Source organism: Orussus abietinus, unplaced genomic scaffold (genome assembly GCF_000612105.2).
Source record: "Orussus abietinus isolate OABI.00-Male unplaced genomic scaffold, Oabi_2.0 scaffold5, whole genome shotgun sequence".
Taxonomy (NCBI): Eukaryota; Metazoa; Arthropoda; class Insecta; order Hymenoptera; family Orussidae; genus Orussus; species Orussus abietinus.
The window spans coordinates 1,521,465-1,534,386 of NW_019394929.1; the positions used below are offsets into that span (position 1 = coordinate 1,521,465).

Sequence of the window (12,922 nt, forward strand, 5' to 3'; positions counted from 1 at the left end):
CAATAAAAGAAGGCTTGATACGGTGGAAAAAATAAAGCAAGGTCCCACCGAGATTTGAACTCGGATCGCTGGATTCAGAGTCCAGAGTGCTAACCATTACACCATGGGACCCTCTTGTCAAATAACCTTCAAATAATAGATTATCAAGGCCGCGATAATTCGTTTAAAAATAACGCATATTTTTAAATATTTTCTGATTTTTTAATTAGGAATTATTTCAGTATCAATTGTTTTCATATCCCCACTATAAACAATTACAGATAACGTAAGGAAAGTTAGGGCTTCTTTTCTGCGATTCTCATTGGTTCATTCCATTCAAGGCTGCAAGCTCGCTTTTGCTGAATGGTTAGGTGTCACAGAACAAGTGTAATGATCAAGTGTCATTGTTTGAGGTTATTTTTGTATCCGTGTTGAGCGTAATGGTGATTACCGGAAAATGAGATCCATTATTGAGCTTGCACTCTATATAGCAGTCTATTTGAAATACAGTGAATGTCTTGTGCTGACTGCAGCAAATAAAACCACGGAGCCACAGCAGGAATATAGGCCTGAAGGACCTCTTGTAATGTGTAAATATTTGTGAGTACTTGTACCACCTGTCATTGAGTTATTTTTAATTTATCGGCTTAAATATTGTACTCTTTTAGACCCAAGGAATTTATCGAATGCGAAGAGCCCATTGACCATAAAGGAAACAAGACCGCAAAAGAAGAAACTGGGTTCGGATGCGTAAAGGTACATCGTCTATATTATTTCAGAGATATATTTATTTTAATAATCATGATTATCATTCTAGTTTGGTGGTTCACGTTACGAGGATGTGGAAAAGACCAAAGTATCTTGTACAGTTTTACCAGACATTGAATGTTACGGGCCACGTACATTTTTTCGCGAAGGAGTCCCTTGTATAAAATATAGCGGCCATTACTTTGCTACCACTTTATTATATAGTATTTTATTAGGATTTCTAGGTATGGATCGATTCTTCCTTGGTCAGACTGGGACTGCGGTAGGTAAATTGTTGTCACTAGGTGGCATAGGTGTTTGGTGGGTCGTAGATGTCATTTTGATAGTGACCAACTCTTTATTACCTGAGGACGGAAGTAACTGGAATCCCTATGTATAATATTTATATTACGTCTCATTTTTTTATATTTTTATAAAAAATGTATTACATGTTAGATAGTTTTAACTAAATTTCAATGAAATCATAATTTTTTCTGAAATGGTCATTGCTTTTAGAAAATTTTGTTATGCTATATTATTTCTCTAAATTCTGGTGACATACAACATGAAATCAGAATTTTCCTTAGAACGATAAGTTAATTAAATTATTATTAGTAAATTATTCAAATGAATTAATTATGCAAATTGAACATAGAATTGTACATCTGGTAGGAGGAATATTGAAAGCATACCTGTCATCATTTTTTACAAATTATTTTATTATAACTCATAATCATCAGGATGGTATAGTTCACTTAAAAGCCTGTAAATATATGAAGGAGCATTTCCACCTCTGAAAATAAAACAAGTAATTCAATTACCTGGTACAATTAAAGAAATTAATTTGTAGATTTGAACCTAGAATAATCTCAATCTTAACATTACTATCCCATTATTTTGTGGCATCAATACTTACGAATTTGAAATGAACAATGTTACCAGTTCTGGTGGAACATAATCAAACACAGGATTATATGCCTGAATTTTTTCCATCAATGGTGCGTTTGTACCACTGATAACACCTTGAGTTGGTGAGACGTGTCTGTTAAAGGCATCCTGTTCATAAGAACAAAGATACAGTGGGGAAAGTTTATACAATGGTAACAAAACCATAACAGGGACGGAATAATGTTTTGCAGCTTGAGCGACAGTATGAGACCCAGTAATTGCTCTCAGTCCACCGTTAGCCATAACCGTATGCGTGCCAATTATGACCTTATTTACACGTGACATCATTGCAAAGATTGCAGCGTCCGAGATTAATGTTGTCTTGATTTTTGCTTTGGCAAGATTCACAGCCATTTCATGACCCTATAAGATAAAAATATGCTCTAGATTTATGTTCATCAGCTTGCATTCAGATTTATTACTTTGACACACACATTCAAGAAGGGTCCACCTTCCGCTACTATAACTTCAAAAACTCGAGTCGATGCAGCCTTTTTAAAAAACTCCTCCACCGTTCTTGATCTACCAAGAGTCATTATAATTTCATTTGAATGAATATGCTCTGGAGCTTGTTGGGTGATATTTTCAGAGCTGAAAAAATGATTCCACTATAATTTTTACGAATATAAAATTGTCCCATTATTAGCACATGAACTTACCATGTTTCAAGCTCGACTTCAAACTCGTTAATATGTTCAATGAGTGCAGCTCTTAAGGACGGCACACACAAGGTAAAATCAATGTCTTGGTCCCCTTCAGACGTTAGGATTTTATGCAAAGATTCTTGGGGATCCGTCTCTTCAGTTTTGTTCTTTAATTCGGACATATATTCTTCTCGAATAATTTTTAATATTCTTCGTACCATATTACCGATACAAGCCTCCAATGGAATGGCGTTAATTAGGTACTTTCCATTATGTGTCACTATATCCATGATTTCCCTGCCGAAAGGCAGAATATGAAAATTGATGCTATATACTAACATTACGTACATAGTAATACCATGTTCACGTTGCCACCTACTTTGCCGTTTTCCATTCCTCGCTTGTGACAATCTCTTTCAGCACCGAGACTGTTGACTCTACAATGTCATACGTACCTTTAATTTCCCTGAAATTATATGGTTCTTAGAAAGATTTCAATACAACGAAATGATTTGTAAACAATTTTGAATTTTACAATAACTTCCCTCTTACCCGTAATTTATATTTCTAACTAACTTCAACACCTTGTCGTGCACATGATCATTTGTGTTACTGACCATGTTAACAAATTTGTATAATTATTCTAATTAAACGGCACTGTTTTTGGTTAAAAATTTTCTAGTCCTTGACAACGTCCGTCCATTCACGAACGATATTACTATGCAAAAATTGTTCAAAAATAGTTTACCGATAATACATTCATTGCAATTAACATAGAAATTACATCGATGCCATGTGTCATTTTCAATCACTTTTTTAATAGGCACTAATTTTTTTAATAACATCAGTGAATTCGGATGTAGCTAGATGGTCATTTCGTAAGGAAAACGTGGAGTCAGTTTTACCGACAAATTCCAAGATAGCGCCACCTACTAAGTTAGAACACAGCGAACACAGTTGTCAAACCAGAATAAAGATGCCAGCAGAGAATTTGACAAATTCCGCACATTTTGAAATTGTTCCACATCTTTGATAAAACTAGAATTGATAGATCCAACCTTAACCATAATTGTGTAACTAGTAAATAATTGCTTGTCATTATTCCTTAACAATCGGCAAACGATACCTGGACAGTGAATTACGAATGTGATTCTTGTATTATCTTCAAAATGAAGCTTAATATAAACACGTTCTTATCCAATACATCATGATAATTTTTATTAATCGAGAAACTTATTCATAATTTATGTTCAAAGTATAACTGATTAGTTCTTATATTACTGTGTTTGTATTATAGTTTACAATATAATAAAAGAAATAGATTCAATTATATAAGATATATACTGTAAATAAAGCAACGTACAAAAAATGGTATGAAGGATGCAAACTGTTAAATGATTTAAAATTATACAGTAAATTCATTTTTCAAGCCATCATGACTGCGATATTGGGAGGAGGTATAGCGGGTTTGTCTGCTGCTTACTATGCATTGAACAATCCAAAGATTGGTCCTGTCATATTATTTGAGGCTTCCAATCGCCTCGGTGGTTGGATTCGTACACGAAAGTCCAAAAGTGGAGCATCTTTTGAAGAAGGTCCAAGAACTATAAGACTTGCTGGTATCGGTGGAAAAAATACTTTAGACTTAATCGATCGATTGGATTTGACGGATCAGATTTTTTCTATAAAAAGAAATCACCCTGCAATAAAAAATAAAATGTTTTTCGTGGATAATAAATTATGCCGTGCAGCTACCGTTTTGCAGGATTTACTGATAGGCAAGAAGTTCTTTGATATGCCTATAATCCAGATGATAAGGAACGATTTGAAAGCTGAAAGGAATGTCAGAGGTGATGAAAGTATCTATAATTTTATAGAAAGGAAAATGAGTAAAGACGTAGCTGATAAAGTGATTAGCCCCGTATTATGTGGAATCTGTGCGGGGGATGCACGTCAAATTAGTGTAAATTTCCTATTACGTACTATATTTGAGTTAGAACAGCAACATGGTTCAATAATTAAGGGTATCGTAAAAAAAAAATTGAAAGAGATATTTACAAGATCAAATGAAGAGAATGAATCAAATACCAATACTGTCACACAGTCAGAAAGATTAAACAAGAGAGAAAGAACTGCAGATATCGCTAAAGCTGAAAAGTGGGCTATTGTAGCATTTAAAGAAGGGCTAGAAGAATTTCCAAAAAAACTTGCCAGCAATGTACGACTCCGAGGAGGAGACATCCTTATAGATCACAAGTGTGAGAAAGTTACATTTAAGCCAAACCGTGTCGAACTGGTAGTGAATGGAGAAACAAAAGAATATTCACGAGTTATCTCTAGTCTTCCTGCAAAAAAATTAGCAAGTTTGTTGCATCGGCAGCATCCACAGTTGGCAAGAGAATTAGAAGCTATACCTACAGTTACAGTAGCTGTTGTAAATCTACAGTTTTCAGGTCATCCATTATCATTGCAAGCTTTTGGACTTTTAGTTCCTCCGAAAGAGAAACTTCCAATATTAGGAATAATTTTTGATTCTTGCTTATCTTCTGATGGATCATCAACGGTTTGTAATTTATATTATTTTCTTCAACTACAGTATTCAACATAAACTTATGTCCAATGTTATTCACTGTCGATCCTATCTAGTCCATTGTTAATGGGTGATACGTAATTTAAATGTTTAATTGTACAGGTGATGACAGTGATGATGGGAGGAGCATGGTTTGAAGAGTACTTTGGAAAGTCTCCATCCAAAGATCATTTACTATCGGTCGCAGTCGAGCATTTAAAATCCATTTTGCAAATTCCCGACGATCCGGTAGAATTCAATGTAGCCATTTTGCAGGACTGCATTCCACAGCACATTGTGGGCCATGTTCAGCGACTTAAGCGTATCACCAATTACATCTCTGCGCATGGAATTCCTTTAGCGTTGTGTGGATCCTCTTATCAAGGTGTTGGAATTAATGACGTTATTCTGTCAGCAAAACAAGCCGTGTCTGATAGTGTCTGTTTCTCATAATAATTATGTTTCCTTTTGAGCATAAAACTTGTCATCGCTTCATAAAGTAAAAAAAACTGATTTCCATTACTTCAAATTACCAGTATAATGCAAAAGCCAAATCAAGACACAAATGAGAACTGAAAGAAAAATCTTCATGTGCATTAGATTAAGTAATAAAGAGCGCCAAACAGCACTCTATGAATACTTAATATTCGGTATTTTTTGTTAAAAAAAAAAAAGATCGGCAGAAAAATATAGACACATTTAGATTTTTCTATTGCTGTTCCCCTAACAGTATCTTTTTTTTAATCTACACATGCTTCAGTTGACATGCTGAAAAAAATTTGTCAATGTTATAAAAGGAATAGGCTAAGTAATACCTTAAAAATGATACTAACAGTTTTTTACATTTACAGTTGTACATAAGGAATACATATTGTGATTGAAGTTCACCTTCAATAATGTATAAAATTCATTATATTATAAATAAAATAAACTGTATATTGACGTACCATAGGATTATTGCGGTAACATAGAGGATGCATTTTTATGTACAAGTTCTTGGGTTTTTATTTTAATTACATTATTGAATCAATAAAAATTCTTCGGATATAATGGGCAGTTATTGTCAAAAGATGCAATTCACTGCATTCTACGAAATACAAATAACCTACATTTTAACTGAAAATCCCTACTAAATTGCAACAGACATGTCTAAATAAATACAATTAAATCATTCCTATATTCGATCACAATCAGGGTTTTTTTTACAAACGCATAGATACTTCAATTTATATGATAATTCAACTAATGCTTCTGAATGCTTTTCACTGATAACATAATTCAAAAAATGGAATGTTAAATAAAGCAACAATACTGTCATATATACATTCCACTATAATGAATAATAAAAACCTATAAACTATTATAATTTTGCTACTTCATTCAAAGATAGTTAACTGATTTGCATTCACTTTTGCATAAAAAATAAAAGTGCAACATTTCATTCCTGTAGATCTTCCTATTTAACTATGTAAATTAATACAAAACGTTTAGAAACTAAGCGTATAAAGCAACAAAAATTCATATTTTTAATAGATTCACTCAAATCAATCAAACTAATGATACTTTGTAATCCCAGGAAATAAAGTCTGTTCTTTGATAATTTTATAAAGTAGAAGTGTATACATCTTGAATATTATTTACGAAGTCAAAACTACCTAAACATAAATTTTAAAAATCATCCCTTTACTGGAATTACATAGTCTGGTTATGATTAATTACTGACTAACGGTACCTGCATACTTTACTTCATCAAATGCCTTTCTGGCCTTCTTTAGCTCTTCGTTCATTGTAAGCAGATCTTTGACTCTCGCATACTTCCTTGCATCTTTCCTGACTAACATACAAAATTACAGAATCGTAAGATACCTTCTTAAAATGTTACTTTAATACGCAGCTTAAAAATGATTACCTAAGAAAACGATGTCTTCAACTTGTACCCGTCCAGTACGTCCAATCTCCATAGCTCTGTGGGTCATTTCAGTGATGAATTCTATTACCAAGTCCTCCAACAAATCGACACTCTCCGTATAAGGATTCTGATCATCTCCGAAACCATACATCATACAGCGTAATTCTTTGGAAAAAAGCCGTTTCCTACCACCTGGCAAGGTTCCTCCAATTGGAATCTCTGCCTCTTCATCCTCGAACTGCAAAAATTTCACGAATACATTTATAAAAATATTACTCCATTCTCTAATTATAGGTTAAGTCATGTAAGTTTTCAATATTTTCTTTAGCTGTATCTTTGATTCCATAAAAGGCAATATCATGATAAATATATTCTGATTAATTGTCAAATATGTACCTGCTCAAAACCTTCCTCTGCGGCCATTAGGAAAAAGAAAACTTGTTGGTTTTCTGCTCTGAAAAATAAAATTCTTAACAATTGTCAAATTATTGTCAAATATTTTAAACCAAAGAGTATTAGAGACTAAGAGGACGAACTTATGATAAGAATTCATGTGCGCAATGCTCTGTTATAAGCAGTGCCCTCACGTGGCGTTTAGGAACCTTTAAGAAATATTCTTGACACATTTAATCGACCTAAGTTGACTATCTAGTTCAGTGCAGAATTTACAAAAATAACCTCTTTCGGCGTCGTACATACACATACACTGTTATGGATTGCGGTAACTGAAGAATTGAATTTTTGCAATAACACTATAAAAATGAATTTGCTAAACGGGTGGTTGATCAATAGGTATGTAACGACAGTTTTCTTTGCCTGACATCGTTAACTGAAGCTAGTATTTGATTTTCAACATCTTACATTTGCAAGATAATTTTTCTAATATCTGACTGCAACTCGTAATGATTTCATGTTAATGTTTCTGGTGAAATAGCTAATTACAAATGATTTGTTAATATTCTCACAATTGTAGGAATGCGGTGTTCCGTATGATCGTACGATTGCAATCAACGGCTACATCCACTTCTGCTTCACCGAACCCAGAGATTGTGATTCCACACAAAAAAGAAAGAGGACCGACTGATATTTTAAGAGTATGTAATAGTATATATTTAAATATGTATCATTATGTATGTGGACGATTAATATATATTATTTTATTTCCATGCTATAGGCCTTATCACACACGATTTCACATGATTCAACGGCTGCTCATTATAAGTTTCACGATGATCCATACTTTACACCCTTATCAATTAATTCAAAACGTAGATACGCTCTAGCAAAAGAATCAGGTAGAAAAGCTGCTATGTGGATTCTTCAAGAGCATGCTGATCTTTTTCAACATAGATTATCAGAACCTAAAATAGAGGTAATTACTTGTTCCATTTTTAAAGAAGTTTTGTCATAATTTTGGGAACATATAATAAATATATGCCATCTTATCATTGGTATGTACTTTTTAGGCATTTGCTCCACGAGCTGTTTATGACAATAAAAATGATGCTACAGAAGATGCTTTACTAAGTGCAATAAATCATGGAAGAGTCACCGATGCGATTAAGATTTATGAATTATTAGAAGGGGAAATATCAACAACGGGTAAACAGGCTCTTCTAGAATTACTTTGTTTTTATAACTCAACAGACCCACAAAGTAATGAGTTACATGAGGAACGTTGGTTTCAATATGCACAGAAAAATGTAGTTCTCTGGAAGTAAGTTTGCATCATTACATAATCATATCAAAGCCTTAATTTCCTGATAACATGCAGTATATATCTGGTATTTATTTGCTCCATTATAATTTCAACATATAATTTTAGGGACAACGAAATAATACAACAATTATTTACATTTTTAAAAAGACAGGAAGAAACACGTGCACTCGCTTACAATACTTTGATTTCTGGGACCGCCAAATATCTTCAGGTACTTCTCATTACACTTTGGTATTAATGATCATACAGAAGTCACATATCCACAATTATATTAAAGGGATCACAAGTTCTTTTAATACAAAAGTGAAATTGTTCTCTTGAAATATATGTAATGAATGATTTTATTTTTGCTAATTGACAGGTTATGACAACATGGGATTTATATGCAGAGTGCAAAGAAAAAAATATCCCTTTGAGTATCACCACTTACAATTATTTAATAGCAACGATACCAAACTTTAAATATATTATGGAAGAGCGAAAAGAGCTACTTTGGGAAATGTTAAAAGAAATTAATACAAATGGAATTAAACCTAATGTTAGAACATTGAATGCCGCTTTAAAAGTTGTTACTGCTGCATCAACTACATATTCACAGAAACTATCCAAGGACCTTGTCAGAAAGCTATTAACAGAGTTTAAAAATATTGGTATTAAGCCAAGTTTAGCATCCTACTATTACGTTCTACAAGCGTTCTACCAACCTAGTAAGAAATTCATTTCTTTGTTTAAAAATATTCTACCCAACTTCGTATTATTTTTTCTACAACTCATTAAATTATAAATATAGAGGGAACTATAAGCAACATCTTAGTAGAAATTATAAAAGAAGCAAGAACGCAAGACTTGACTCCACAAGATCCGCAAGATATCTTATTTTTTTCAACTGCAATGAAAGTGGCAAAGGAATATTTCCAAGATCGAAGTATTACTGCATCGATACATGACTTGCTAATGAAAGATGACAATTACAATTTTATTGGAAATGCTGGAATGGTAATAACAGAATACATTGTTACATTTGCTAGTTGGTCGTATATTGAAATAATATGAATATTTTATTTGCAGGAGGGCTCTTACTATCGTAATTACATGAACTCATTGCTGGTAACAGAAACATTTGAACGATTCATGGAGATATACAATACATTGGTGCCAACTATTTACATCCCAGAGTCATCTGTTTTTACTAATATATTGAATGCAGTTCAGAGTAACTCACCAGACATTGGACAATCATTGATACCATTATTATGGTCCCATATGGTGATGTTTAATTTTCTTGACAGGGACACTTTAGTACTTCAGATATTAAGACTGATGAGTGTTGAATGTCGTCCCGAAAAAACATCTCCACTGAACCAACAATTTGCTGAAATTGCTTGGACTGTTTGGACATACTTTCAGGTTTGTAACATCTTATTAACCAAATTTTCATAGTTTTGATTAAACAAAAGAGAACTCCATTTAGATTATATAGAAATAAATTTTTCTTTAAAATAAAATGGGTATTTTTTCAGGAAAAAAATTCGAAACTATTGCAAACCATAAATTGGCCTATCGCAGTGTTTGCATGTGTAACTCAACTTTTAATACGTGGGGATCAGTTTGAAAAGATGATAGAGCTAATAGCCTATGTGACAACGGAAGAGAGCATTACAACAGGTACTTTACCAGACGATGCTTTCGAAGAGATGCTTCTTACCTGTATCAACGAAGGGTACATAAAGGAGTGTTTCGTAAGTGTAATTTTTTGTTCTGCGTCCTTAGCTGTTGAACTGTATTTTTAACTAAGGTTTTCAAATTTCAGCTCTTATTGGAATATGCAGTTAAAGTGGGATATGATAACACAAATATGCTCGCAAAGAAAATCTGTCATACGTTACCATTAAACTCGACAGAGAAAAATAAGTTAATTAATTGGTTCGGGAAAGATATATTTGAGATTTCACACACACTTATTTAATAAACTGTGATTGCTTCTTTGTACATACATACATAGAGATTTATTTAATACTTCGCATGTCAGTGACCCAACATTAAATATCTCTGAGTAATCCGATAAGTCTGCAACGGTCTTAAGTACAAGTGATTACCTTTTATTCATTTCAGAGTATCGAATAAAATTATTTTATATTCTTTGTAGCGAGGCAGATGCATCAATATAAATGCGTCGTCCATTGGTTATGGCTTTAAGAAATTCAATCGTAAGCCATTGTTCCAGATTCCATTTGAGGCGCACGATGACCATGGTAAAATATTACTGTAACACATAATTGAACCCAGGTCCCTCGAACGAGCGCCCTCCCCATCGAAGAATGTAAATTGCACCGATGATTGACACATATCAATGTCCTTGTCCCTTGAGTTTTATTGGAACGATCAGTGAATTAAGTTTCAGAACGGTGGGAGGCTGAGGTCCCCTGTCAGGCAAACGCTCATTTCCTGCATTACACCGTGAAACATCGTATCTCCCCAGTGTATTGTGTGGTTGCACCGAGAGAACCCCAGGTACACCTTCGGTCTACAATAAGGAAGTCGAGGAGCGGCGTCAGTGCAACAACCGAGAAACAACATTAAGAAAAGACAAAAAAGCAGCTAAGAAATGGAACATACAGGAGAGATTACACATTTGACTCTGGACATGGTACGCCAGCTCATAGCCACGAACGAATCCGACGTGGAAATCACAAATTTACAGGAAGAGCCAGGATCCGGAAGAGGAGACAATTACACTTCTATGCTATATCGGATCCGAGCGAAAGGTGTTAAGCATTTAAAAACTGGAGAATCGGTCCCTTGCGAGCGTTCTATCATTTACAAGGTATTACTAATTAGTACAGTTCATTCGGTAGCCCCTACGTCAATCAATTCAATCAATTCAATCGTCTACCACTGCTGCAACGGTAAATGCAGACGTACGTATACAGAGACATTCAAAGCTCATTTAACAGATTCTTGCTGCAAGATCAAGGGTGAAGAATTACATAGAATGCGTTGCAAATGAGAAAACTGAAAAACTTGTCTCATAGCTCAACTCGTTAATATACTTAATTTTTTTTTTTTAAGGTCTTGCCACAATCCAGGGAACGTAGAGAGGCGTACAAAAGTGAAGTGCTCTTCAGGAACGAAGTGGCATTTTATACCCACGTGTGGCCTGCTTTGGATAAACTGCAGGTAGGAGGAAAAAGTGTGTTCAAAGGAGTAGCCAAGATCTACATAGCAAGGGACAATCTAATAGCCATGGAAGATTTAAGAGAACGAGGTTTCCAAATGGTCGACAGGCGGAAAGGTTTAGAGCTGGACAATCTGAAGCTCGTTCTGAAAGCTCTTGCCGGTTTCCACGCCCTCAGCTTGACGCTACGAGAATTAAGGTAAGATTTATAAATAACTACCTGGCGTTGCATTCAATAGCAACGTAAATTCCACACAAATTGTATTAATCATTTCCACCGCGGCAGACCCGAGGAATTCGAAGGACTATCAAAAAAAGGCGGCGACGGCGTCGAGGAGACCCTTTTTCGAATGGAAAACGAGGACTGGTACAGACAATACTACCGAGTAGCCGCAAATAATGCCATTGCGATGGTTTCCGGAGAATTGGCAGTCCGCATGGAGTCTAACAAAGAAGAAGTGATACAAAAGTTAAAAGATTTCCTCAACGAAAATACGTTTTTCCGCACCATGAGCGAATTAGCCGCAGCTCAAGGCCCACTCACCGTATTTTGTCATGGAGATTGCTGGACGAATAACATCCTTTTCCGGGACCCACGAGCCTCGAGTACGGACACTTTGGAAGTAAGTGGACGGCATTGAGTTAATATTCATACACGAATACATTTTAATTACCACCTTTCCACAGGACGTTTACCTGGTGGACTTTCAAATATCTCGCGCAAGTTCTCTGGCCCTTGATCTAGTAAATCTATTGTACTGTTGCACAACCGGCAAAGTAAGACAGGACAACATGATCCAGTTATTGAAGCATTACCATTCGTATCTGATGTCAGCCCTGCAAACGCTTGACCCGAAAGAGCCTCCAAGAGATCCTTCTGCCTTGTGGAAAGTGTAAGTCGGCGGTTCTCCTAAAATGAAGCATGAATTAAAATGAATATCCGATTAATTGAAAGGTGATTACAGACTGGACGAGGAGATGCGCCGATGTGGTCGATTCGGATTGGGTCTAGCTCTGGACGTTCTGCCTATCAGTACGTGTGATAGCGACAAAGCTCCAGATTTGTACGAAGGTGCCGAGGCGAATGAAAATTGTAAAACTCGAGCTCCTCCTCCGGGAGGTGCCGAATGTTCTCGTCTGATGACTGATCTAGTGTTGGAATTGATTCAAAATAGTGCCCTTTAGTTGGAATTTCCCGTAACAATGAAATACAGGATTTTGGAGTATAAAG

General features: G+C 35.0%; 6 protein-coding genes and 1 non-coding gene across 9 annotated transcripts; 4 read left to right on the plus strand and 3 right to left on the minus strand.

The window, feature by feature from the left end:
• Positions 1–39: 39 nt before the first annotated feature.
• On the minus strand, positions 40–111 carry Trnaq-cug. Its single transcript has one exon. It is a non-coding gene; the product is annotated as a tRNA-Gln (tRNA).
• A 202-nt stretch (positions 112–313) lies between these two features.
• Positions 314–1,553, plus strand: LOC105701393 (TM2 domain-containing protein CG11103). Its single transcript, XM_012428113.2, has 3 exons — positions 314–579; positions 648–735; positions 797–1,553. Exons 1-3 carry the CDS (start codon positions 437–439, stop codon positions 1,124–1,126), a joined length of 561 nt encoding a protein of 186 aa, XP_012283536.1. The 5' UTR covers positions 314–436; the 3' UTR covers positions 1,127–1,553.
• On the minus strand, positions 1,428–3,222 carry LOC105701392 (translation initiation factor eIF-2B subunit beta). The gene is made up of 6 exons (XM_012428111.2): positions 2,871–3,222; positions 2,698–2,784; positions 2,334–2,615; positions 2,109–2,265; positions 1,643–2,037; positions 1,428–1,519 (listed from the first exon to the last, which is right to left on the minus strand). The coding sequence occupies exons 1-6, from the start codon at positions 2,936–2,938 to the stop codon at positions 1,447–1,449; spliced, it is 1,062 nt and encodes a 353-aa protein (XP_012283534.1). The 5' UTR covers positions 2,939–3,222; the 3' UTR covers positions 1,428–1,446.
• Positions 3,223–3,328: 106 nt separating this feature from the next.
• On the plus strand, positions 3,329–5,829 carry LOC105701385 (protoporphyrinogen oxidase). Its single transcript, XM_012428099.1, has 2 exons — positions 3,329–4,881; positions 5,011–5,829. The coding sequence occupies exons 1-2, from the start codon at positions 3,754–3,756 to the stop codon at positions 5,338–5,340; spliced, it is 1,458 nt and encodes a 485-aa protein (XP_012283522.1). The 5' UTR covers positions 3,329–3,753; the 3' UTR covers positions 5,341–5,829.
• Positions 5,186–7,316, minus strand: LOC105701386 (transcription initiation factor TFIID subunit 13). 2 transcript variants are annotated; one of them, XM_012428101.1, is made up of 4 exons: positions 7,193–7,316; positions 6,797–7,034; positions 6,620–6,721; positions 5,186–5,295 (listed from the first exon to the last, which is right to left on the minus strand). In XM_012428101.1, the coding sequence occupies exons 1-4, from the start codon at positions 7,217–7,219 to the stop codon at positions 5,291–5,293; spliced, it is 372 nt and encodes a 123-aa protein (XP_012283524.1). In that variant the 5' UTR covers positions 7,220–7,316; the 3' UTR covers positions 5,186–5,290. The 2 variants fall into 2 exon arrangements, with proteins under 2 accessions (XP_012283524.1, XP_012283523.1); XM_012428100.2 differs by lacking the exon at positions 5,186–5,295 and having other exon boundaries at positions 5,875–6,721.
• A 150-nt stretch (positions 7,317–7,466) lies between these two features.
• Positions 7,467–10,581, plus strand: LOC105701222 (protein PTCD3 homolog, mitochondrial). The gene is made up of 10 exons (XM_012427785.2): positions 7,467–7,588; positions 7,770–7,890; positions 7,971–8,168; positions 8,263–8,513; positions 8,622–8,727; positions 8,878–9,223; positions 9,307–9,512; positions 9,585–9,923; positions 10,037–10,255; positions 10,327–10,581. The coding sequence occupies exons 1-10, from the start codon at positions 7,557–7,559 to the stop codon at positions 10,480–10,482; spliced, it is 1,974 nt and encodes a 657-aa protein (XP_012283208.1). The 5' UTR covers positions 7,467–7,556; the 3' UTR covers positions 10,483–10,581.
• A 79-nt stretch (positions 10,582–10,660) lies between these two features.
• On the plus strand, positions 10,661–12,907 carry LOC105701225. Of its 2 annotated transcripts, none has more exons than XM_012427791.1 (5): positions 10,661–11,340; positions 11,586–11,890; positions 11,978–12,314; positions 12,379–12,584; positions 12,657–12,907. In XM_012427791.1, the coding sequence occupies exons 1-5, from the start codon at positions 11,122–11,124 to the stop codon at positions 12,874–12,876; spliced, it is 1,287 nt and encodes a 428-aa protein (XP_012283214.1). In that variant the 5' UTR covers positions 10,661–11,121; the 3' UTR covers positions 12,877–12,907. The 2 variants fall into 2 exon arrangements, with proteins under 2 accessions (XP_012283214.1, XP_012283215.1); XM_012427792.1 differs by having other exon boundaries at positions 12,647–12,774.
• Positions 12,908–12,922: the final 15 nt, after the last annotated feature.